Source organism: Limanda limanda, chromosome 3 (assembly GCF_963576545.1).
Source record: "Limanda limanda chromosome 3, fLimLim1.1, whole genome shotgun sequence".
NCBI lineage: Eukaryota > Metazoa > Chordata > Actinopteri > Pleuronectiformes > Pleuronectidae > Limanda > Limanda limanda.
This window is the reverse complement of record NC_083638.1, coordinates 32357514-32384749: the sequence shown is the minus strand read 5'-3', so window position 1 is coordinate 32384749 and position 27236 is coordinate 32357514. Positions and strand designations below refer to the sequence as shown.

Sequence of the window (27236 nt, the reverse complement as noted above, 5' to 3'; positions counted from 1 at the left end):
ACATGCCTTATGTAACCAGTCTGATTTCAACAGATTCACTACGTATACGTGCTTGACGTTTAACTACGAACACTTTTGTGAGGAAACCTTTTATGTGGAATTTACAAATACTCCCATTCTGTGCCCTAAAAATAACACTTACAACTTTAAATATTGAACTGGGACTAGTCTTGTTTTAAGATTTTGATCTCAGTTGGCAGTGTTTCAGGTTCATATAGTAAAAACTAAAGCAGTCAAATACAACAGTCCTGTTATATATCTTTCATGACAGTTCTATTGTGCTGTTTTTAATCAAACTAGTGCTGGGCAGGTTCTAAACTTGTCAGTCTGGAATGGGATGTTTTCTTGGCCTGCGTTAATGCTGCTGAGCTACTTCAGAATTATTCCTTGTCATTAGTGAGTCCTCCTCAAACAGTTCTATAATAAACTGTCACGTTTTATTGTTTGTGTGCTGGACGTTGTGTGCAGAGCTTTTTACAAACAGTCTATGGTGCAGAGTGAATTTAGAAAACTGTGTGTTCATCCTACCTGGTTTATCCGCAATGAAGATTGTAAAGTCAATGATTATCATAAAATAAAAACTGAATTTACTGTTTTACTGCTCACATGTGTGCCACATATATAAGATTGAAAGAGTTACTCAACTGGGGTGTGTCTTTTTTTTCTATATATTGTATGTTGGATATTTCAAAGGTTTGTTAAGCAATGGACACAATCTTCGTTTGACGAATTAGTTGGTAGATTAATAATGAGAAAAAATAAAAAACAATCCATGCATAAAACACAAAAAGATTCAAACATAAAAATCTAATAATCATTTATCCATCTATATTTAAGAATTAAACACAATGGAAATAAAAGCAATGCTGTTGAATTGAATTATTAAAGTTCAATTAGCATTAAAGTTGATCAGTGCAACTCATGATGGTGGTTTGAAGGCAAGACTGTTGGATTAGACTGCATTAGTTTTAGCTGGATATACCTAATAAACTTCCACTGAGTTTATGTTGCCTTCCTAGGGTTCGTATGAACACATGTGAGTGATTTGTCGTAATTTGTAATGGGTTATTCACCATTTTACCATTATTATTATTACCATTTTTGCTTGTTTTCAGGTACGGCCCCAACATCCTACTGAACAGTGTGGAGGGCTATCAGCGGCCTTCAGTGTGGCAGTGTCTGAGCAGGGGAGACAACGTTATCGATGCTGGCGCTCAGTCCGCTCAACTGCGAGACTTCGACAACAGCATCATCAGCGGCTTCCAACTAGCAACTCTGGCAGGGCCCATGTGTGAGGAGCCCCTAATGGGAGTTTGCTTCTCTGTTGAGAGGTGGGACATCCAGTCTTCAGGCCAATCTCAGAATCAAGACTCTGTGGAGAAGGGCTCCATATCTCCTGAGGATTTTGCGCACCACAAAGTGGAAAGAAGAAGTGATACTTCACAAGCGGAGGGCACAGCAGCAGGGCCGGGCCATGCCAGACGCAGACCAGAGGCGAACGCTGGAGACTGCTACGGGCCGGTCTCTGGCCAGCTTATCGCTGCCATGAAGGAGGCCTGCCGTCATGCCTTCCAGGCTCAACCTCAGAGACTCATGGCCGCCATGTATACCTGTGAGATCATGGCCACCGCTGAGGTGTTGGGTAAGAAGATAGTTTTGACAACTCTCTACTACACAAAGAAAACATATAGTCAAGAAAATATATTCTCCGTCGGATTCTCTCCGTATCTTATATGTATATTCAGGCAATGCAGAAGGTAACGTTATGGGTAGCTTGTAATTCTGCTGTCACCAAACAACTGCATGTTGTTTAGTTATATGTAGGGGCACAATAAACTCAAGCAGTCAGTTGTGGAACAGCGAGCAGATGACCATATGAATTAGGGCTGCAACTAACGACTATTCTGATAGTCGATTAGTCAACGATTATTGAAACGATTAATCGACTAATCGGATTATGAATGACACAAATTCTCAATTGCTATTATTTAGCAAGCAGCTTTTAAATTTAGCTTGAGGTTGTTCAAGGAATGTGATGACTGAAAATAAAGACAATAAAGATTGATACTTCATTAACAAAAATGTCTTTTAATAAACTTTGCTGCATGTAAGGGTACTGTTGACACAAAAGCAAAGAAAAATCAAGTTTTTGTCCATTTAAAACCAAGGACAGGCAAAGTGCTAATAAAAAATATTAATTTAAATTTAAGTTTCCCTTTTTACTGTGAACCAAGAACAGGCCAAGTGCTGGTACTAAAAATAAATTAAAAATCAAGTATCCATTTTTCGTGTTAACAAAAAAGGACAGGGAAAATAACATTAATAAAAACATCAACAAACGAAACTACAGTCTTCATCTGACTAAATCATTTTGATTAAAACAAGACGTTTGTCAGGCAATAGGATAATATTTTGCTTTTAAACTCGTTAATAAAAAGTTAAACCATATTTTTGTAATGGATGCTAGAATCCTGCGCGCAGGTATATACGTGTATATATAACATCTGACAGAGGCGAGTCCACATCGTCTCCGTTACGAAGTCACACGTGCCTCCTCCTCACACGCGCGTGTCCTGCTGCCCTGGAGAGAAGGTCCGCCGTACACATACTGCAGGTAGTTTTTTTCGGGCTGTTAAGAGTGAAGTTCTCCCGAACTTTTTACTTCCTGGTGCGCGGCAGCGGACGCCGACATCGGTCCATGTTTTATCGCTATTGCACATGCGCGACTTTCAGAGATAGGAATGGAGCGAGATGGCTCACTCCTCAGCTACTTCCATCAGCACCTCCGGTAAAACGCCGTTTAGTTCCGCTGCGCGGCACGAGAAACACGCGCTATGACGTCACCAACGAATCATCGACTAGTAAATTCGTCGGCGACTATTTTGGTCATCGATTTTTGTCGACAACGTCGACTAATCGTTGCACCCCTAATATGAATAAATCCATGATGAGCTGATGTCAGCTCAGAGACAGATCTGTTGGAAACCTAGCATTCCGAGTTTTACCTCATCATTTGGAGCTTTGACCAATGCATGTCTCAACTAACATTTGTATACTGTTGTATCTTTAAAGCCTTTGTTTGAATGTGGTTTTAATACACTGAAGGATTTAGTAAAAGGTGTGTATACATTTCCTAAGACAGTCTAGCCTTGATCATTTGTGCGTACATATGGTCTGAGTCAGAGGCTCTGTCTGTTTGTGTGCGTGCGTGCGTGAGTGCAAGCGTGAGTGCTTGAGTGCTTCCTTCCAAAACGCACCATCCTCAGTTTGTAATTTCTGCATGAAAAAGACACAGGTCTGCAGAGCTCAGGACTTACTAATGCATCACAACTAGGGATGGGTATCGTTTGGTTTTTATCCGATACCGGTTCCTAACCGATACTTTTAAAACGATACCGGTGCCTATACGGTGCCTGAACCGATACTTTTTTCAAAAAAGTGCACAAAACGATGCTTGACTAAGAAAGGCTTTTTTTATTGCCAAATATATTAACTGTTTAAAGTAGATTATAAATATAAATAAATACAAAACCCTTTTTAACTTAAAACTATGAATAACATACGAACTGTTTACAAAAGTTTACACTATACTTATATAAATAAAAATAAATACAAAACACACACACTCTGACTCGTGACTCTGACTTCGGTGCCTGAGCCAAATGAAGACTGAGGGTCGCTTTCCCATCACTCGGAGACCCCCGTGTCTCCGCGGCTGGGGCTGTCGCAGGGGGGCTTCGGCCCCCCGCCTTCGTCCCCCTAAAATGCGGTCGCTTTTATGAAACATTTCTCGGCATGGTCTTCGTTCCTCCCGCCCCGAGCCTTTCCAAGCCGACCCGGAGCCGCTCGCGGAGCCGCTCGCGGCGTACCGCCACGGAGGAAATGCGCCCCCCCCCCCACCTGCACAGGAGCCCTGACGCACGCAGGGCGCGGGCAGCGCGGGGACAAGAGTTTGTCCACCCGCGGCCGCGGGGGCCCGGCGGCTCCGCCGCTTCCCGTGAAGGAAGGAGCGGAAGTGTGAGGAGGCGGGACGAGCGGAGACCTCAGTCTCCAATTGGCTCAGGAACCGAAATGAGGCACCGAAATCTCCGTTGCATTTCGGTCCGGGTAGGTACCGGTTGTATTGGAACCGGTTCCATATTGGAACCGGTTCTCGGTACCCAACCCTAATCACAACACTCCCTTAATTGTTGTTGTCTAAAAGTCATTAGGATGAAAATGAGGCTTGAAATGCCATTTAACATGTTGGTAAACAATATCTTCAGGCTTGTTAACAGCAGCTTGTTACGGAAAGAATTCAGAGCAGGCTGAATAAGTGAGGCGTCAACTGAACAAGAACATTCCTGACTTTTGGCTCAGTCTGGATGTGTCGGAAGGACCCCACATCTGCTAATGCTTTGTTCTTTTACTAAGCTGTATAGATTAAAGTCATTACTCGTCAACTATAATTTTCCTTTTGATCACCTTCATGTTAAACTGAAAAAATATGTTTGTTTCTACACCAGAGACTACTGAGTGCATTGCTTTACTGTTCTGCAGATGTGCTATTCAACATTCCTTCCACTCAGTCAGAATCCTGGTCTATTCACTTAGTTGATTGGTCCTTCAGGTCATATTTTATTGGTTTTATTCAGACAATAGTTTGGTGGTAAATTGTGTAAAATGTGAAACAGTTTTTCACAGAGCAATTTCTGAGATATGCAAAAGCCTTTTCTAATAAATACTGAACCTCTCCCATCATTAAACTGATACACATCTTTGTGTGCAGAGGGACTTTCCATTGTCACTCCTTGTAAGTTGTTAAAATAGTTATGAATAATAAATAATAATAGTGAAAATTGATTCCTGTAGAACTGGACCTTGAGCGGCCATAGTGGCCCTTCATTGTTAAAATATAGTTCAAACAAAAGCTTCACCAATAAATCATTGGGTGCACTGTGTTTTTTTCTCTGTCTCTCTTTTCTTTTCAAGGCCGAATGTATGGTGTACTGGGGAAACGTGAGGGTCGCGTTCTCCATGAAGAGATGAAGGAAGGCACAGATATGTTCATCATTAAAGCCGTTCTGCCTGTGGCTGAAAGCTTTGGATTTGCTGACGAGATCCGCAAGAGGACCAGCGGATTGGCCAGTCCACAGTTGGTCTTCAGCCACTGGGAGGTGATTATTACTGATTTATATTACACAACATCAGTGCAATCTGCGTCCAAGCTGCCTCAAACCATTAAGACCAAATCGAACATTTGGTGTTTCTCCCTTTAAAGCAGTTGAGACCTCTGCATGTTTTACATGACTTCCTTTTTATTAGGTACTTAAAAGGCATTGTTGTTCACTTGGCTGGAATCAACGATGACAACAAAAGATATGATCCGATTCAGCAGATAGAAACATGAAATAGAAACATATGGGAGCTTGAACCTTTAGCTTTTTTTGTAAATCATTAGTCTAGATTAAAAAAAAAAACTGTTGATAATGTTGGTTGTTTCCAGCCCTATCTGGGTAAAGGCAAAGATAATGATTTATGTTAAAAGCCAAAGAAGGAGGTAATTTTAGAAAGCATTTTAGAGGGAGCCTTTAATATATGTGAATAAACACAACTAGTGCTTTTATTCTTGGTAAAAATGTACCTTGCATAGATTGTTCAACAAAACAATTATTCTATCCGATTAGGCCTGAACGTGCATTTCGATTGCATAGTTGTGTGTGCATTTACACATGCATTCATTATTTCTTTATCCAAGCTAAGAAATCCAGATGCAGACAGTATGATAATACCAGATGAAAGTGAGCTCATGTCTCATGACCATCAATTTCCTGGGGAGATTTTATTTAAGAGCTGCTCCAATGCTTGTTTTGTTGAGTCAGCATTTCTTCCTCTTCAACAGTTTAATATTCTCAGTGTCTGTTAGGATGTGTTATGTTGTCCTCTTCCTCCATATATTTGCCCACTTCCTTAAATTAAATTGTGGAGACATGACATTGGCAGACCTGTTATTAATATATAAAACGAAGACCTCATGGTTTGATCTTGTTGTTGCCAAGGGTTTTTTCCTTCTGGAAAACAAAATTGGTACTCAGAGTTAGTGTATGCAACCACAGCTGGTACAGGAAATGTAAACCTGTCATAACAGACAGTGAGCATGCAAGCTTTAGCAAATATATTTTAGAACGGACTGATGCAGTCTTATGTAATATAATTGACTGCAATAAAACTGCATGAAGGTGGTGATCTTCAGCTTTGTTTTTAATTGTTCCAGAAAAGTGTGATCATTATGGAGGCTGCTTATGACGTTGCTGGTGAAATATATTGTTTTATTCGCCTCATTAATGAACATCAGGTAGACAAAACACATAGCACTCAATATAACACAACCTTCAGCCAAACAAATATACACATCCAGTATACATCTTCTAATTTACGTCTGAGGAAACAATCTTTACTCGCTGAAACCATTGTCCAACCAGAATATATACACACACACACACACACACACACACACACACACAGCTTTAGTGTGACTGGGCTTGTTTCATGGAGCCGTAGGTCAATGAGGCTGTCTGGTTAATGAGACAATTCCCTCAAGGGAGTTGGATCCAAGCTGCAATAGCCAACATGTGCATTAGACCGTTATACCTTCTGCCTGGCTGGTTCAAGCTGCAACACACACACACACACAAACACATCCTCTGGGCCATATGGACATTGTCAGTTGGGGTAATGGGTCAAGTTCTCCTAAAGCAGACAGAAGTGATTCTTGCTGCTGTACAGCAACATGTCAAAGAGACTCTCCTCACTGTGATTAAACGTCTTAAATGTTTCACAGTGTTAATTTTATACCCTGCTTGTGCTGTTTTATTACAGCACAAGCAGGGAGATGTGCTGGTAAAATATGGATAAAGGTGGTAGAGTGGGAAAACTACTATGATGGGAGACTGTCTGAAGCTGCAGATCCTCCGCAGGGGCTGTATGTGTGTGAACACAATCTCTTCTCTCCTCTTTCTTGGCCTCTATTTTTGCAGCCAAAAGCTCTTTTTACCTAACTAGAATTAAATCCAAATTTTTTTAACCCGAAAACTCTTCTCCATCTTTTCCAACCTCCTTAACCCCCCCAGCCCCCCTCCTCCTTCCACCCTTCCCATGGGCGGCTGTGGCTGAGGGGTAGAGTGGTCGTCCTCCAACCTGAAGGTCGGCGGTTCGATTCCCAGTCTGAACCATCTGCATGCCGAAGTGTCCTTGGGCAAGATGCTGAACCCTGAACGGCCCACCATAGAATAACTAAGTGCTGCAAGTAGATGTACTGTATGAATGTGTGTATGAATGGGTGAATGTGAAACTGTACTGTAAAGCGCTTTGAGTGGTCTTCATCAGACTAGAAAAGCGCTATATAAATACAAATCCATTTACCAAATCCATTTACCTTCTACCAAGCCACTCTGTCAAATACAAAAAAGATGGATCACGTAGGCTCCTCATTTTCTAATCCACCTTCTGTAACTACATTTCCATCATCTTCATCCCCTTCGCTTTCGCTTTCACCCCCGTCTCCCAACCAAGTTCTTACCTTGGTTACCTCCGTTCGCCCGACCACTTGCCCCTTTGACCCCATCCCGTCTCACATTCTCCAGTCTATCGCTCCTGACCTTCTTCCTTTTCTCACCCATCTTATCAACACTTCCCTGTCAACTGGCTGTTTCCCTAACTCTCTGAAGGAGGCAAGAGTAAACCCTCTCCTGAAAAAAACAACCCTCAACCCGTCTGAAGTAAACATCTACAGACCTGTCTCTCTTCTTTCCTTTCTTTCCAAAACTCTCGAGCGAGCTATCTTTAATCAACTCTCCTCCTATCTTAACCACAATAACCTTCTTGACCCTCACCAGTCTGGTTTCAAGGCAGGCCACTAAACTGAGACAGCCCTTCTTCCTGTCTCTGAGCAACTTCACACTGCTAGAGCAGCCTCTCTCTCCTCTGTCCTTAGCCTTCTAGACCTTTCTGCTGCATTTGACACGGTGAACCCCCAGATCCTTATTTCCTCCCTTCAGGACCTGGGTGTCTCAGGCTCTGCTCTCGCCCTGCTCTCATCCTACCTCAATGACTGCACTTATCGGGTAACTTGGAGAGGATCTGTGTCCTCGATCCTTTTCTTATCACTACTGGGGTCCCCCAAGGTTCTGTCTTGGGTCCCCTCCTCTTCTCTCTGTACACCAACTCTCTTGGCTCTGTCATTCACTCACATGGCTTTTCCTATCATAGCTATGCTGATGACACCCAACTAATCCTCTCTTTTCCCCAATCTGCAGTAGCAGCACAAATCTCTACCTGTCTGACGGACATCTGTCAGTGGATGTCCGCACACCACCTGAAAATCAACCTTGACAAGACTGAACTACTTTTCCTTGGGTGTGTGACACTCGACAGTCGACTATCCCTTACTGCCAACATTACTGCAACAACTTGCACCTGTAGATACATCCTGCACAACATCAGGAGAATACGCCCCCTTCTCATTCAGAAGGCGGCGCAGATTCTGTACTTTATGGATTCTTGTTGTTGTGGGTTTGTACCCTCATGGTTGCATGCACTTATTGTAAGTCGCTTTGAATAAAAGCGTCAGCTAAATGAAAGGGAATGTACTGTAATGTAACACAAATGTCTGACTGAGAGCCGGCCGCCTGGCCAGCCTACAATGTCTGCAGAGAGCTGATGTGAGATGGTTTATGAACAATGGTCAGGTTTGATTCATGTTGAACCATAGAATCGCCAAATCAAGATGTTGAACATCTGTATGAACTAGAATAGCCCTCAATTAGGGCTTACCTCTGCCAATGCCTAAATGTCCCCTCATGAAACAACAATCACATCCACTACCTCAAGAATTTTATTTGGATTTGCACCAAATTGCACACACTCATAAATTACTGTCCTCTAAACATGCCTGATTTTATCATTAAGATGCATAAATTATTCTCTGAGAAAGTTTTGCAAAACGTACTGTTAAAGAAATAATATCAAAAATAAATATTCTGGATCTACCCCTGATCTGGATATGCATCCAAATAAAATGGCTTCTTACCCGACCGATAGTGCATCCTTCCACCTGGTGTCCTGGTGATCTTTTCTGTAGCTTTGATCTAATCCTGTTTACAAACTGACCGACAGACAAACTGAAACCATAAACTCCTAATAACTGCTTTGTTAACTTATATACATGCACCTTAATGACAATCATAATAATAATATATTTTTATGGTATATATTAACCTCAGACATTTTCCAAATGTTGACACTTACTGGCCATAGAAGAAAGAATTATTGTACAGTCTAGCAGTCCAGTAAAACAGCCCTGCAGTAGATCCTACCTTTGTGAAGACTTCACATTCAAAACTATTTATTATATTGGATCCCGTGTCCGTATATATTTACACATACTAGCACAATAAACTCCCTTTATAAATAGTTGTAAAAATGAACCCTAAATGAATGTCCTGTATCAACCTAAAGTTTTCTACACAGACCACGGTACGTAAGTGTTCGTGTGATCACACATGTAATACATGTTTGTCAGGGGTGCCAGAGCAAACATGCTTTTACGCACTGTGACTGCGTACCATAACAACATCAAGATCTATACAGTTACAAAGTGCATCAGGAAGTTATTGAAGTATGTAATCTAGACATAAGCACAAGTTTACATTTTACTACAGAACATTCATTGTACAGGACACTGCAGTTGTGGACGCCTTCAATGCAGCCTTTGTATATCTGAGAAAGAGGGCTTGTTTGAAACCTCCAACCGTGGACATTGAATATTTTAAGCCTTGCCATCCTCCACATCTCAGCTCTTTGCTTGTCTCATGATTCCATTACCTCACACTCTGTGAGACACTAGCAGTTATGTCCACGTTCTTTTTTTCTCATAAATATGTCCAGGTGCTCATATCTCAGTCAAAAGTTCAGGATCTTTCAGAAACACCATTCATTGTCATTGACCTTGTTCGGACCTTTTATTAACATCTATCCTGACTGATCTGATCACAAGTGGTGGAAACAAAGTAAAAGTCTGAATGCACTAAAATACTGTATGTCCTCATGCATCCGGAGATCTGATTACTCCTCATCTGTCCACATATGAAGTTCTCTGACCAGTTTCACCATGAATCATATGCATTTTTTTTCATCTCTCAGTGACGATAAGTTGATTAGTTTGTGGCCACCACAACAAACACTCATCTCAACATATTGATGGATCTATTTGGTAAAAAAAGTATTCTTCTTTCTCACACACACACGCTTACCCTAACCCTCAAACATGAGGACCAGTCAAAATGTCCCGACCCTGTAGAGTCTATGCTTAAAATGGTCCTCACAAAGGTGCAAGAACACACACACACACACAATGTAATTAGGCCCATGTGTAATCTATGAGTGGGTAAAATAAAAACTTAGGTCTGCCCAGCTCAACTAAATCCATTGTCGCTGCAGCTGGTTCAGAGAAATTAAACAGTTCCCTCAAACAAAAGTCTGACGAATCATCACTGGTCTCAAATCCCCCACAACTTCTGCCGAGCTATCAGCTGCTCTTCTTTTAAATAAAAGATAACCACTAGAACTTGGCTGCTCACTCATTCTCACGCATTCACTCACTTTCTAAAGAATCAGTGTGTAGAATTTAGTGACATGTAGGGGTGAAGTTGCATGGTGAGTACCCCTCATCTCACCCTCCCCTTCCAAACATGAAAGAAAACCTTTGTCAGCCTTCAGTTGTCATAAAAGGCAAAAGGTGTTTAGTTTGTCTAGTTTGAACTACTGTAAAAAAAAAAAACACGGCGGCCTCTGTAGAGAGGACCTGCTCAGATGTAAATATAAAGTATTTAAGGTTGAAGAAAACAACAAATCATACAGTTGAAAGTGACACACCAGTGAAAACATCAGCAGGACTGGTACCAGCTGGCTGGGGCTGAGAGAAGGGTGCGATTCCATGATGACATCATACGGAGAGCAGGGTTTCCCCCAGAAAACTTGCTAAGCCTGGTGGTAGGGCTGCTAGAAGGCACCCGCGGGGGGGGGGGGGGGTGTTGAGTCTTATACTCTAAACATGTTGCACTTTGTTTAATATGCACACCTATTTTCTTTATTTTGATAAGGGGTTAAATAGATACTTTGATATATTTTTGAGTTGCACTGCTGACTTAACTTATAAGCCCTCTTTTTTATTTATTTTTATCACGTTGGAGTTGCTAGTTTAAACCTACAGTTTTGCACTTTAATATTTGAGCCTTTGTTTACATTTTGTTTTGTGCTGCATTATATGGTGACATACAGTTTGTTGTTATCAAAATAAAATTAACTGAATTGAAATGGTCAATTTGATTTTTTGGGAGGAAAATTAATCGTTTAGATTAATCGATAAAATAGTCGTCAGATTAATCGATAGAAAAATAGTCGTTAGTGGCAGCCCTACTTAATATTAAAAAAAATTCAAGTTTGCTGTGAACATAGCAGTCAGGCCTCTTATTTCAGAAACAATGAACCGTAACAGTTTGGTTACCAATAAAAGATAAGCGTACTACTTCTTTGCTTTCAGCCAGCTACTCAAACAGACAAGCAACAAAATAACAAACAAACAAAATACACAGGCAAGTGTCGGCCTACTTTGAAATAAATTAAACACAGAACTTTGTAGGGCTATTTGAGTCCTCCTCATATTTGTGGAAAATGTATGAAATAAGAAGTACCCTATTTTTAAATAAATAAAACCAAATAGCTGCAGCCTAATCGTTTAACGGACTAGGTTTATGTTTATGTTCGGTTTTGACTTATGTTCAGTAAAACACTGTGTTGAAGGAGCGTTCTGATGTCTGAGGATCAGTGAAGGCGACGTATGTTCAGTAAAACACTGTGTTAAAGGAGCATTCTGTTGTCCGAGGGTCAGTGAAGGCGTCTGGGTGGGACATGTGACTGTTTGGACCAATAGGATGGTTGCTTGGGGATCGGGGCCATGTCTGTGATCGGGGCTCAATGAGGAAGTGAAGTGTTGTTGATGTGCGCGAGTGACGGATTTTTTTTTTTTTTTAAATAAAAAAACCATGCGACGCTTAGCCTGGCGGGGGGGGGAGTAAGGCCTGGCGGCCCGCCAGGCCTATACAGCACTGGGGGAAACCCTGGGAGAGGAAGTACGAAACCCAACGTTTCAATAACATATTTCATCAAATGGACTGAATGAAAAAGTCTGTGGAGTGACTGTTTTCATACTATGAGGGGACCTACTGACCCCCTTCAAGTAATTACGGATAGGAAAAGCCCAGAAAATATATTTTAAACAATATGGTCCCTTTAAGTCTGGTGCTTAACAACAGTCACATGCTAGTCAACATTTGCTGTAATCAACAACAACAACAAATCTTGGCCCCACAAATCCCTACATACTTAAACCAAACAAGTTCAACCAATTCTGTTGAGTTTAACAAAATGTTGGCATACAAAGCAAAGTTGCTGGAGCAATAAAGAGATGGATTTTGAATTGAAATGAGTGTGAATGTAGGTTTGTCACCAATCATTTCTGTAACTCTTTCCACTCTCTGCTCAAGCGGAGCTCAAACACCATTCAGTCCATGTTGAGCTTGAATAGACAAAGTAAAGATATAAAAAGTAACACCATAGTCATTGTCCTCCATGCTGCTGTCTACTAACCCTGTTTTCTTTCGAGTTCACGACCTGTGTGAACATGAGACACCAGAAAACAAAGCTCATTCAGCTAACAAACAGTATGAACACACTCTGTAACAGATGCTATGCTGCGAAGATTGTGTGCCTGTTCTACATGTACAACGTTTTCTGTCTAATCTCTGGTAGCTGCCATAGAGCCTGTCGAGCACCTATAGGCCTTTTGTGTGCGTGCAGTGACCTTCATGTCATCGTTTTAACCCTCAACATCTTGTAGCACTTGGCAACGCACTACCACCACAAGTTTAACCCTGCCACGCTGCGTGAGCCATTGTCTTGTCGCCATTGTCTTGTAGCTATTGTCTTTGCCTCATTAAAAGTTGTCCATCTCATTTCATTTATGTGCAGACGCTTCCTCACAAAGAGTTTATCATGATCCCGCCACCACCACCACAGTACCCCAGCCCTCCAGCTTCAGGAATCGACGGCTGCTTAGTGCTGGTGTCAGCGTTCCTCCTGACAGCAATTTGATATGGCCAGAATATTGGATTAACATATGAATGAGCGCACAGGCAGAAAGACCAGATTTTGAGCGTTGCATTGTTCTGTAACTGGAGAGTTAGTGGCTCCTGTGGGGAGGTTTACATTAGATTTCCATCAGAATGGAGCTTTTGTTCTTTTGCAGACTGAAGAATTGTGTGAATCAGTCTTGTATTGATCAGCCAAAGCATCTGTCTTGACAGCACAGATACACTGTTTGTGCGTGTGTGTGTGCGTGTGTGTGTGTGTGCGTGCGATTTGAAGGCCTGATAATACATCGAACCTTAACGATATATATGCATGGCAGATATTTTTGCTAGCTTTTATCGTATCACAATTACATCTGTCCGTGATAATCACAAGAAAACTATGCATAAGAAAGTCTTCGAAAAGTGTTTATTATTCATTTATAAAAGAAAACATACTTTCATAAATGCATTCCTTCCAAATAAATATATCAGAAACTGTGACTTGTGGAAACAATGATGTCGACACCCACATTCACTTCCTGATAGGGTCTTACTAGTCATGACTCGACGACCGGCAGTAAATGGTTAGCGTTGCTAAAAGTTACTGTACCAGTTTCACCTCAGGTTCAGCCCAACAGAAGAAATCCTGTCTTCTTACTTGTTTTATTTTCTGCAACTAAGCAACCAACCAGCACAGACACGAATATGTGAGCGATTATGCAATATTGGTATAGCTGTGTTATTGTTGGTGGAGATCATTTCCGATATGGAGCTTAAACACTCAAATGGACAGAGACTATGTTCATTTCAACATATGAGTGTGTTGTCATGGTAAAACATGTCCTAGAGACATCTAGCAGGAAGTACCAAAGAGGTGGCTTTGATTACTTTGGCAGGTGTTTAGAGACTCCTGCAGAACTATTGAAGTGACAAGGCCAATTCCATTGTTTTTGTTGTACACTGAAGACGATTGGGGTTTAGTGTCAAACAATTGACTGTTACATGGTAGTAGGACTGAAGTAGGACTAAACTTAAAGGGATGTAGTCATGACTAGTACACATGCAACAATGTAGTATGTATGACTTGATAATGAATATTAATGAAGTTTAAAATGACTTTGAATCATTTGAAAATGGGGATAACGGGCCACATTGTCAAACTCATGAAGAAAGAGAAAGACCATATTGTGATGGGATCAGACCAGTCGAATGCTGACATTCCATCCCATGGCTTAGTATTACATTATTATTAGAGCACCATGAGTAAGACCACAGCCATCTTCCCTCTACAGCAGGTGTCTCTATTTTGTCATGATGACAAACACACACACACACACGCTCACAAGATGAAAACAATATCAGCCCTGCTGTCGTGCCTGGTATTGATTGCCCCCCTCCCTCCTCAGTATTCACAGAGTACTTATCATTTGTCTTTTAAAGCTAATTATTGGCTGAATAAATCCTAAATGTGGGGTGGCCTTGAGTTTAAGGTGGTTCACATGGGTGTTCTCCATCGCTCTCTCCTCTAATTTCCTGTCATCTCTCGAATGGTTGTAACATACACAACTTGCTGTGCTCACACTAACTCAGCAGCAGAACATTCATTCAGTGTCAACCACTTGACTGTTGCAGGATTCCACATCTCTCCTCACCCCCCACTGGGTCCCATTGTGCTCCAGCATATGCTGATCACGTGTGGTGTGTGCATGTTGTTAGGGCTGGTGGGTTGTGTCCTCTAATCCATCCGTTGTAGCTCGCTCTCTGCCATCTGTCCCAGTGAAACTAGAGCCAGGTGCAGAACCCTGCTGCCTGTTGCTACAACTGTAATTGTTACTAATCTGTGTCACACATCAGTTTGCAGCGTTCAGAGCCTTTGTCTTGAGCTGAACCGTGCGTGGATGGGTGTGTGTGTCTGTGTGTCCTCTTTCGTTCAGTTGATCCATGATAACAGGACTCATGGTATCGTAGCATCAGTTGTGCCTAACTACTAGTTATGTGATAAATTTATTAATAAACACATGTTAATCATCATTAGTTGTTATTTGTCGTGAATCAGGCAAAATGTCAAACATTTTTTGCTTTCAGCTGCTGCTGATGATGTCCTGATTCACTGTTTCTCTCTGTTTTATATCTTTGTAAACTGGTGTATCTGATTCCTAATGTTGAATATTCCTCCTTGGCCCCTGGGAAATGTGGGGGGCATTTTTCAATATTCTAACTATTATGTTCCCTTTGATTAAATGCATAGAGTAAGCTTTTTTCAGTAAGGAGTAGGTGTATAAACAAATAGGAATGTATTTGTGCTCTTAACAGGTATAAAAAATCCATTCAATGTGTAATATTTGTATATAGTATAATTATAATCCCTTATGTTACAGATAGCGGTTTTGTGTTACTTGTTGGTAAATGTAAGGTTTGTGACACATTTGAGTACAATGAACCATAAAGGAGCAGAATTACTTTTTATGACTGACCATCACATGTGTGTCCCTCTCCTGCTTTCTGTGTCCCAGGTTACTGGCAGTGACCCATACTGGGTTCCCACCACTGAAGAAGAGTACCTGCACTTTGGTGAGAAAGCAGACTCTGCCAACCAGACGCTCAAATACATGAATGCTGTCCGCCGCCGTAAAGGTCTCTACGTGGACGAGAAGATAGTGGAGCATGGAGAGAAGCAAAGAACACTCGGCAAGAACAAGTAGAGAAGACGAGCAGCTTCTCCTGCCAGGCTGTCGGACTCTGATGACATCCATCCATGCAGGATACTGTGTTGCAGTTTCTGTGTTTTCACAGATACATGTATCACATCACTGAAGCAGAGGAACCATAGTTAAAACAGCAAATTGCAGTTACTCTTTCAAATTTTCTTGTGCTGCAGAATAAATATATTTGAATCTGATATTTTGGACTCTTGATGAATTGCACTGGATGACATTTGAGAGGAGATTCAGATGAAATATTAATAACATAAAGCATGTATCACATATTTAAAAGAACATGATTGTTTTCAGTTGCTTTAAAATGCAAATAAATAGATTTCCACCTATAATGGGAATCTTTGTGTATATTGAATAATCATTGTGCATCATATGATCAATATAGACAGAGAATATCATTTGGTATGAATGTTATGAAATCACACGTCAAGGTGAAGCATTGCTTAAAAATGCACACAGAATCCCTTGACAAATATTCTATTTTTTGAAGAACAACTTTACTACTGCTTGTGAAATTAGATAGTCTGTACTGCCACAGACCTGTATTTAAGAGTCAGTTGAACATATCAAAACATAACAAAATGTCACCCCATTTAAAAAAGAAAAACATAAATACATTTCAGCCCTGACTAACCTGCAACATGTAAGAATAAGATATCGTCCTCTGAGATTCTGCTACGAATTGTTCGATATGACAAGTGCACTGATGCAAGGCCTCGCAATTTATTTTGTCTACTTTTGTCACTCATGAGGATTGGCCGAACTTAAGTAGAAAGGGTCATTTGTGGCCTTTGAATTATTCAACAGATTGACTGAGAGCATTATCTCATTAAAGTGATTCCTTCTTGTTGTATTTGAGATGATGTCATTGTGAACACCAGGGTCATATCACCACAACATCACAGTTGTAGAAATGACAGTGGACTATTTCAATCAAGTATACAATTACATAAGTATCACCGATATTAAAAGAAAATGATGGTGATAGCAAATGAAAACTCAAACATGTAAATATCAATCCATGTTAATGTATTGTGGTCTGATACAGTAGCAGTAGAATATGTGCTGACAAGTCAGGAGAGGTCAATGGTTTCATAGCCTCTCCAGTCCTCCATTTCTACACTAATGCAATCAAACACCACATCACTGTCTGTGTTCATGTGTGACACTCAAAAAGCCTGCAAATAGCCTTATCCTGTTGTCTGCAGGCATACACTGACAGTGGTGACCGTCGATAGCCCCCACCCTACATGTCCACTTACTGCTAATGGTTGGTGAGCTCCTCCTGTGAGACCTCGGTTAATGCACTGGGTGGGACGGGCTTGTATTGCATCATGGAGTCAGTTACTATCATGCATAATTGAAGAGCTACATTTACCCTCTGCAAAATCTTCAAGATTTGCGTTAGTCAAGTTGTCTACATTTTTTTGGACAACCAGACTTTTTTTATATTTCATTACACAGACCCTGCGTCTTTTTAATTTGGAAAATATGAATTTTCGCTGTGAAAAAGGCCTACAACATCATTTAGAAACTACATCATGCCATTCAACCTAATTTTCTCTTGGACAGCATCAATTACTATGCTGCCAGCACCAAAGCAACTTTCAGCTCACACTTTTCATTTCAATCTTGTCTGATACTGCTGTTGCTCATTATAAAAAACTGTGACGGAAGACAGAAATGATTCTTAATTAAATTGAAAAATGAAAAAAATCCTATAATCATTTCTCCTTCCTGACCAGCCCCAGTTTACTTTAAGCTGGAAATCAAATATTTTTTGTTTGAATCCATTAAACAATTTGTGTTAAAATACTGGACTAGAAGTCACTGTTTGGGACTGTGTGTCCCCTGTTTTATAAGCTTTAAAACATTTTGTTACAGTGGGTGCCATGATATAATACCATTGATTTAAATAGGTATATTTATATTATATATATATATATTATATTTGTTTAAGTCTTCAGGAAACTGCCGATGCTCGATATCAAAATTCTGCTATAAAATGTTGAAAAAATCTTTGTGTCATTCCCCTTTACAACACATAGGGTTTCCTCAGTATTTTGTAGAATCAGCATGGGCAGTACCAATAAGAATTTACCCTGGCAGGATGCAAACAGTATAGAACAACACAGTGAAGCAGGTTATTGTAGTGAATGCGCAGCAGTGGCTGCTCATATGTGTTCAGAGAGATGAGTTTCGGCGAGGTCTGGCTGGAGGCCACTGCTCTTAAATTGATTGCCTTTGTTTCCTGTGAGCTGCACTGGGCTACGCCATTACATCATTCTTCTCCCCTCCCCACCCTTCCCATTATCAGGACAAAGCAGAGAGACTGTTATTAGAGTTGGAGTTGCCAGTTCAGGGTGGCACACAGTTATTGATTTTGTGTGTGTGTGTGTGTGTGTGTGTGTGTAACAGAAACCCTGGAAGAAACTATATTCTGCTCATCCAGTGGTATTCTTATTTCTGACCTTTGTGTATAGCTGACAGTAATCTCAGTCTCAGTTGATCTTGACTTTTTGAATGTTTCTATATCAGATTATTAATTATAACCAAACAAGGGGGATAAGAACCAACTAAAATGAGGTAAAAAATCTGATTCGGATGTTGGTCTTTAATGCAACATGGAGGGCAGGGCCTTTAATCTATACTGCAGCCAGCCATCAGGTGGCGATCAAGATGTTTTGCTTTTGCTGGGAGCTGTCATGTCCTCCACCTTAATTACCAGTCATTGTTCCAACAATGATCAATGTGTGTGTGTGTGTGTGTGTGTGTGTGTGTGTGTGTGTGTGTGTGTGTGTGTGTGTGTGTGTGTGTGTGTGAAGCCCCTGAAAGCTCCACACTGATTGGGGTAACAGATCTTCCTGCTATCCATATGCCAGGTTTAGTCGTTTCTGTCTGTTTATCTATTGTTCTCATTCAACGGGCGGCCAGAGGTTTCTCTCTCTAGCTCTGCTGAGACAATATACTTTGCTGATGTGTTCTGCAGAGCTGAGTTGATTTTCTCTCCCTGTAGGAGCTGTCTGGCAAGTCCCTGCAGACACAAAATGCAAGATCCCTTACACTCTGTCAAGTCAGCACAGTCACAGCATGGAAACACACACACACAGGTTCACACTGATGCCAGGATAGTGATGTAGTTAAGGAAAGGTTTTCTCACAGTGCTTTGGCTGGCTCTCTGTTCATGTGTTAGCTGACTCTGCCTTCACTCATTCTCTGTCAATTTGTTCCGGCTGTAGAGGCGTGGAGTGTGTCGAGAGGTCAGTTACCCAGTCGGTGTGCCTGCTTGTGCCAGATTAATGGGTCAGTGTTTACTGTCTGTATAATCTTGTTGCTTGTAGTTGTAAGCTCTGAGAACGGCTTAGGTTTTAAATGTTTAGCCTGACTTTCACCAGCTGTTTTCACTGTAAGGGATTAGGGTTAGAGCAGCAGTGGCCTAAAATGTCAACTGTGGTTGTTAAAAAATCATCAACAAGATAGAAACAAATTAGTCAGATATAGGCAAACGTCCACACTAATACATTTTCATTATAAAAATGAAAACAATCTCAATCCAGATGAGCATTTTAGCTCCATACCAAAAGTAATCTCCATCGGTAATAACCCATCTGAAAACCATCACCACCGGTCACTGCATGCCAGTGTAAACAGGACGCAGATTGTCAATTTGTCCTTAGAGACAATACTATGAATTAGGAACAGCAATGGAGAAAAGTATGAGCAGGGATTTATTTTCATGGCTGTTTCTGCCTATTCAGTCTCAAACAACCCCTTGGAAAACATAGTTTTGAAAACTCAGAAACCAGTGTTTCCACAAGTCTCTGTTGGTAACTCAAAAACTCCAGGGTAGTGTGGATGCTGGTTTTACTGCTCCACCGTGGCCTGGTTAGGGTTAGACAAATATAGGGATTTGAGTAAAACACAATTGTATGCAAATGTTTTGGCACCACTGAATTTGTTTTAATATTTTATTGATTTTGGGAGAGAAAAAGAGTAAATACAAACCCTGAAGCAAATTAAAATATATGTTCAGTCAAATGCCAATGGACTTTTACCTTTTAATTCATGAACAACTGAAAAAAAGAACTGTGATTGTTGAGACCCTTTACTTATAATTCATTCATTAGTTAAGAAGTTCTTGTCATTAGATTAGCCAGAGTTGTTCAATTGTCTGACTTCAAAAATATAATAAGAAATGGCAGTTAGGGAGAACTGTGCAAGCCTGGACAAGAACAACATCTGCCGGGCAGAAAGACAAAGTAAATGCCTCATCTGACTGCAGAGGAGCTGCAGGAAGGTTTATCTGGCACATTAGTGGTGGTGCACTGTTTCACTTTGCAGATGTGGTGCATAAAGAGGGTCTGACAGAGTCATCAGAATGAACCATTAGCTGGGACCTCATCACAAAAGTAAACGTCTTAAGCATACAAAGAAACATCTGGACAAATCAGAGTTATTTTGGACAGCCTGCTATGAATAACAGTTACATTTCATTTTGCACAGTATTACTTTGTATTTTTTTGCTTTTCATTAGTGATTTCACACATGAAATACGCTTCATATTTCACCTCCAACTTGACCGAAATGCCATTAGACACAAGAAAAGCTCAAAACTGTGCGAATTGTCCTGAATGTGCTGTGCCTTATATGGAATCTTGTGAGATCATGCTGTTTTGGAAGTTGAAACTGATTTATTTAGCCACAATCACCTCAGACTTTTGCATACACAACAATTACAATAGAACATGCACTGCAAACGTGTTATAATTAACTTTGGATAACAATTTTGATAACAATTTTGATGTTACGAGGTTTTGTTTGCAAAAAACTTTTATCTAATCGACACTGACATTAATCATCATTTAGCAGTATTAGTTTGGTGATATACTGAGGCCATATAACAAGGACTTCTTGTTAATTAGGATGTAGCTTAAAGAGTCAGCCAGGCAATCCTGTAAAGACCTTAGCATACTGAGGTTAGTGGACTTGAGAGGGATGTGCAGCTGTGTGTCATCTGCAAAACAATGAAAAGAAATACAGTGTCTATGGATGATATCACCCAGGAAAGTGATAAGTGAAAAGAAGAATTAGGCCTGGAATAAACCCTTGAGGCACACCACACTTTACATTGAAGAGAGATGACAGGGAAATATTAATAGAGACACAGAACCTCCTATTGGACTTAAAAGGCAACAACTGTGGGGCCTCACGGAATACTCAGACACACAAGAACACTCGGAGACTCAGACACTCTCAGACACTCAGGACGGGAGACACATAGAACACAGAAGAACAAGCACAGGAGAAACAATAGCGCTGAGCTAGTCCCTTTAATTTGAAGTTTGTTTATGTTTGTTCCAGTGTGTGTTTGGACTTAATAAACGGTGCTAAATCCTGAATGGTTTGTTTCTGGCTGCTGTGGTGAGAGCCCCGTAGCATGGTCAACTGCCACATAGACTTATTATGGTGAAAACCAGTTTAATGCAGTTCCAGAAATGCCCATCCAATGCCTCAGTCTGTTTAAAAGAACACATGATCAAAAGGGACAAACGCTGCACTTTGGTCATGAAGCAACTGTCAGAATGAATCAAAATGTAATTTTAAGTTATTTTTATGTAATTTTGGCAGAAACACTGGTTTCCTCTACAGCTGCAATATCCTGATTTCAAACATTTTTGTCAATCAATTATCAATCACATTTATTTGTATAGCCCATAATAACAAATCACAATTTGTCTCATAGGGCTCAACAAGGTGTGGCAACCTCTGCCCTTAACCCTCAACAAGAGTAAGGAAAAACTACTAAAAACCCTTTAACAGGTTAAAAAGAACGTAGAAACCTTAGAGAGAGCCACATGTAATGGAACCCTCTCCCAGGACGGACAGAAGTGCAATAGATGCCACGTAACACTGAACATTGATTCGTAGAAAAAGTTTTTAACATATAAATGGAAAAGTGTTTCAATGTTTTGTAGGGACGAAAAACTATTTTATGAACAACTTTAAAGATGACACTTTAGAAATGGAAAGATAATTGCTAGGATGGAAGGATCAAACCTAGTGTTTAAAGAGTGGCTGGACAACAGTGAGCTGCTCATAATAGGAAGCCCATCTCATTTCATTTTATAGTGAGGGTGAGAAATGTCTCTCTTCATAAATGTCCTATTGTTGCAACGTATGAGTAAGAATGGTTCAAACGAGGGTCACAAATATACTTGTCGTGCAATTTCTAACTACTGGAAACAATCAGACTGTATGAAATAGGCAGCAGAATTGTATATTTATCTAATTATACCTAATTAACAATGGCATTGATGATAAACTGTATTAGGTAATCTGGGGTGAACTGTGTTGAGCATCTGTTCTGCTTGATGATGATTAATTAAGAATGTAACCGAAAAAAGGAGCATCACAGCTTCCACAGCTGACATCACAAGGGGGAGGGGGCTGGCTCTGTAATAGCAGTTGATGTGATACACCTGGGTGACGCCAGCTGATGTTCATTTATTTGCTGCTGTACATGCATTCACTTTCAGGGCCATCTGTCCTAATGGGGAAACAAAACGCAGTCCTGTTGAGGCAAACAATTATTCTTAAGGTCAGTGTTCAGACCAAATACCAAACCAGTCAACTGGTGATGACTAGCCCAATTGGGGCAAAGAAACTGTCTCCCCTAAAAGGGTGGTAGTGGGTATTGGCCTGGGTAAATCTATAGGGAGTTCATGTAAGGCTGCTTTTGAAATCACTCACCAATCACTATATATTGCACTGTATAGTGGATTTGCCATTTTGTAGTGCTGTCCGAATGCTAAATCAATTTTTATATACCCTATTTTGTTTCCCACAATGCATCATTAAATGTAGTGTACAACTGATGGTCAGTAACCAAGCAACATATACCATCATACATTGCACTAGTGACAGAGAGACGAGAGGAGAGAGGGCAGCATGAACAGTCCGACCTGTCATACTAACGTAAATACAAGCAGAGCAACACAAACGGCGTCAAACTATTTTGTTTCTACATTTAAAGATGGTCGTTCAACCATTGAAAAATATATTTTGTTTTATTTACTGCCGGATTTTCCACCGACCAACATTTCTATTGTTATACGTCTTTACCCTGCTACAAGGACGTAAATACCGGCGATGAGGAAATCCTCGGAGTTATATCCTTAGATTATTTTTCTTATGCCTATGAGCTCACTATATAGTCCTCTACATAGAAGTCCCTATTTAGAAAACTGGGTTAAGTGTGTGCATGCGTATGTGCGTGTGTGTGTGTGTGTGTGTGTGTGTGTGTGTGTGTGTGTGTGTGTGTGTGTGTGTGTGTGTGTGTGTGCGTGCGTGTCTGCACTTCAGCAGTGCAGCTCTTCAGACTAGAGATCCAAATGCTGCTCAATGTGGGAGGACAGCCTCTGTTCCACTGGCTTCAGTCTGCAGGAAATGAAACTGGAGACACAGCAGAGAGACTGAAAATGTCTCAAAGTTGGTCTAATGGACAGTAATGAAAAAAGCAGACAGCCACGCTGTGCACCACCACTTTTGTTTTCTATGCATCTATGTTTTAATAGTTTTGGATTGGGGTGGTGGACTTCTTCCATCGGAGAAATTATCAGCTTGTTGCACAGCCATGTGGTTTATCCTGAACCCCCCCCCCCCCTCATCTCTTCCATATGCAGGCTATCTAAGTACCCAACAAGTCTGAAGAAACCTATCTAAATAGAAATTCCCATATTGCGCATTTTTTAACAATTAAATCCAGGTTTATTCATGTATGTGCAGTGAGTTAGATATCTGCATGTAAAATAAGTAACATTTCAGCTGATTGTTATTCAATCCACTCCACACACCACTGATGTAATCCAACCTTTTGAAACTTTAAACATGATAAACCATTAAGAGCTGAACAGTGTACTGAGTGAATGAACTGAGTGGTGGGAGTTTCTTGGGTGACCTTACAGGCAGTATGACATCAGGGTGTTTGAATAGAAGTAAAACAAAAATCTGAAGCTGTATGCTTTGAACAGCTGAAAAACTACAATTATTTTTGTACTAAACTTATTGTGATAATTGTGTTGATTATCATCATTGAAGCAGGAATGAAATGGCAAACAATTACGGCAACTTTGCTAAAGAAAGTTGTGAAACTATGCTGCTCACCTATCCTTAGTGTAAGCCAACAGGATAGGACTGATTGAGCAGGATTCACTTTGTATATTTTGAATGTGTATAACATGATGTGGTGATACGGTAGCGAAGCATCATAAATAATTAAATGAGTCACATGAGTCACAGCAGTATCTATCTACAGTTTGATAACATTTATCAACCCAAAGCTATTTGTCAAAGCTGCTACAGGATCTACATAGCAGCAAAACTCCTGAGAGTAATGAACTGAGCAAGGGTGTGGATATGGATGATGAACTCAACCTTTTATTTGTGTTGTGTCCGTTTTCAAAAGTGACATTGTCTCTTTGTATTTTCCTGAAACTCCAGGTTGCATCAAATAGGTTCTAAAAAAGCATGAAACCTGCACATACCCTTTCAGTTCGTGAAAGTGTGTGTGTGTGTGTGTGTGTGTGTGTGTGTGTGTGTGTGTGAAGCTTTTTAGACACATGCTCTCACTCACGCACACACACACTGTATATTCTCTCACAAAAAAACCCTGTCAGGGCTGAACTGACTGTGCCAAACTCTGCTCGGCCAGCCCGCCCACACTCTCTGAAGACCCCAGCCTGTCGGCGAACTGGAGTCTTTCCAAACAGCCTGAGAGTGGATCAGTTTTCACTAAAACAGCCTCCTGACACTGTGTTTCTGCTCCATGTAACACAGTGCTGTTCTTGATTCACCTGGAAATCCAGGAGAAAGTGTTTCACACTGTGTTTTGTTCCCAAACCAAACAATGAGGAGAAATGAGAAAAACACAACCTCGGCGGTGGCAACAGTTTCCATTATGTGGCAGCAGACATGATGTGCTGCAGAACAAGTCCAGGACTCAAAGGTAATGGACTGTAAAATAAGTTATTTTCATAAAAGCTGCCGACAATAGTCGTGCGACTTCTGATTAGAATAAGAGGATACACTGTGTGTGTGTGTGTGTGTGTGTGTGTGTGTGTGTGTGTGTGTGTGTGTGTGTGTGTGTGTGTGTGTGTGTGTGTGTGTGTGTGTGTGTGTGTGTGTGTGTGCAAAGCAAGAACATTTGTATCTATATAGCACGTCATTCCAGGTAGAAGCACAATGCACACATTGTGAGCTACCACAGAAGTATCAGCCACTAAACCATGTGAATGAAAAAGTAAGATATAAAATAATAGGAGGATTGGGTTGGAATTTTTATATATATATATATACACTCCTGATCAAAATCTTAAGACCAGTTAAAAAATTGCCTGAATTTGCATTTTGCACTGTTGGATCTTAGGAAGGTTCTAAGTAGAGCTTCAAAATGCAAAAAGAAGAAATGGGAACAAGAGCCCAAAAGTTGTGAGCAGGCAATTTATTGAAAACAACAATTTAACTCAAATAGGCTGTTCATCAGCTGATCAAAAGTTTAAGACCACAGCCTTTAAAAGCCAAAATCTGTGCAAAAATTTGGATTCCATGTCATTTCCTGTCAAGTAATCACACTGTGAAGATCTCTTGATGGCAAAGGCAAAAAAGCTCACCGTCTTTGAACGTGGTAGGATTGTTGAACTGCATAAACAAGGCCTCTCACAACGTGCCATCACTGCTGAGGTTGGACGCAGTGACACAGTCATTTTGCATTTCTTAAAAGATCCTCAGGGTTATGGAACCAAAAAATCAAGTGGTAGACCCAAAAAAATCTCACCGGCGCTGAGCCGGAGGATCCGAATGGCTGTCCGTCAAGACACGGGACGATCCTCGTCCCAAATTAAGGCCATTACTGATGCTGACTGCAGCCCAATAACCATCAGACGGCATCTGCGAAGGAAGGGCTTCAAAAACAAGAAACGTCTTCAAAGGCCACGTCTCCTTCAACGCCACAAAATTGCCCGTTTAGACTTTGCAAGGGAGCACCAAACATGGGACATTCAAAGGTGGAAGAAAGTTTTATTCTCTGACGAGAAAAAATGTAACCTTGAGGTTCCTGATGGCTTCCAACGTTACTGGCATGACAAGGAGATGCCACCTGAGATGTTTTCTACGCGGCACAGTGGAGGGGGCGCCATCATGATCTGGGGTGCTTTTTCCTTCAATGGAACAATGGAGCTCCAGGTTGTGCAGGGGCGTCAAACAGCAGCTGGCTATGTGGAGATGTTGCAGCGGGCATCCCTCATGACTGAGGGCCCTCGTCTGTGTGGTAACGACTGGGTTTTTCAGCTCGACAACGCTCCAATTCACAATGCCCGTCTGACCAAGACTTTTTTCCAGGAGAATAACATCACTCTTTTGGACCATCCTGCGTGTTCCCCTGATCTTAATCCAATTGAGAACGTTTGGGGATGGATGGCAAGGGAAGTTTACAAAAATGGACTTCAGTTCCAGACAGTGGATGCCCTTCGTGAAGCCATCTTCACCACTTGGCGCAACATTCGCACTAGCCTTTTGGAAACACTTGCATCAAGCATGCCAAAACAAATTTTTGAAGTGATTAACAATAATGGTGGAGCTACTCATTACTGAGTCAGTTTTTGACACTTTAATTTCTGTTTTAGGAGGTTTTTGTTTTTTTTTTAGCTGTGGTCTTAAACTTTTGATCAGCTGATGAACAGCCTACTTCAGTTAAATTGTTGTTTTCAATAAATTGCCTGCTCACAACTTTTGGGCTCTTGTTCCCATTTCTTCTTTTTGCATTTTGAAACTCTACTTAGAAGCTTCCTAAGATTCAACAGTGCAAAATGCAAATTCCTGCAATTTTTTAACTAGTCTTAAGATTTTGATCAGGAGTGTATATATGTCAATTGAATTAATTAAATTAAAAGAAGTTGTCAGCAAGACCCAAACAATAGGAGGATTGGGTTATTGTAGTTTAGGAGCACACCTGACATGATATGGTAGAATGTTCCAGCGGCATAGAGCATAAAAGCTAAAGGCACTTTCACCACTTTTTTTTGAGACCCGGGGTCTATGGGAACAGCCAGATGAGCTTCTTCAGATGATTGAAGTGGTTCATAGCTAACAAGCATGTCAGTAAGATATTGAGGTGCCAGAGCATGTAGGGCCTTAAAAATGACCAATCACAATTTTATAATCAAATAAAAATAATTTTTTAATCAATTCTAAAATTCAGTGGAAGCCAGGGTAATGACTTCAGCACAGGTGTTATATGGTCATATATCCGTTGTCTTCTTAAAACTCTAGCAGCTGCATTCTGTTGTCACTGCAGCTT

General features: G+C 40.8%; 1 protein-coding gene across 1 annotated transcript in view; it reads left to right on the top strand.

Moving 5' to 3' along the window:
• Window positions 1-16157, top strand: part of efl1 (elongation factor like GTPase 1) — a 64419-nt gene extending 48262 nt beyond the window's left edge. Inside the window, exons 21-23 of the mRNA XM_061068320.1 lie at window positions 1116-1642; window positions 4972-5156; window positions 15680-16157. Coding sequence (XP_060924303.1) covers window positions 1116-1642; window positions 4972-5156; window positions 15680-15868 — 901 coding nt within the window. The 3' untranslated portion in view covers window positions 15869-16157. The remainder of the gene's footprint in view (window positions 1-1115; window positions 1643-4971; window positions 5157-15679) is intronic.
• Window positions 16158-27236: the final 11079 nt, after the last annotated feature.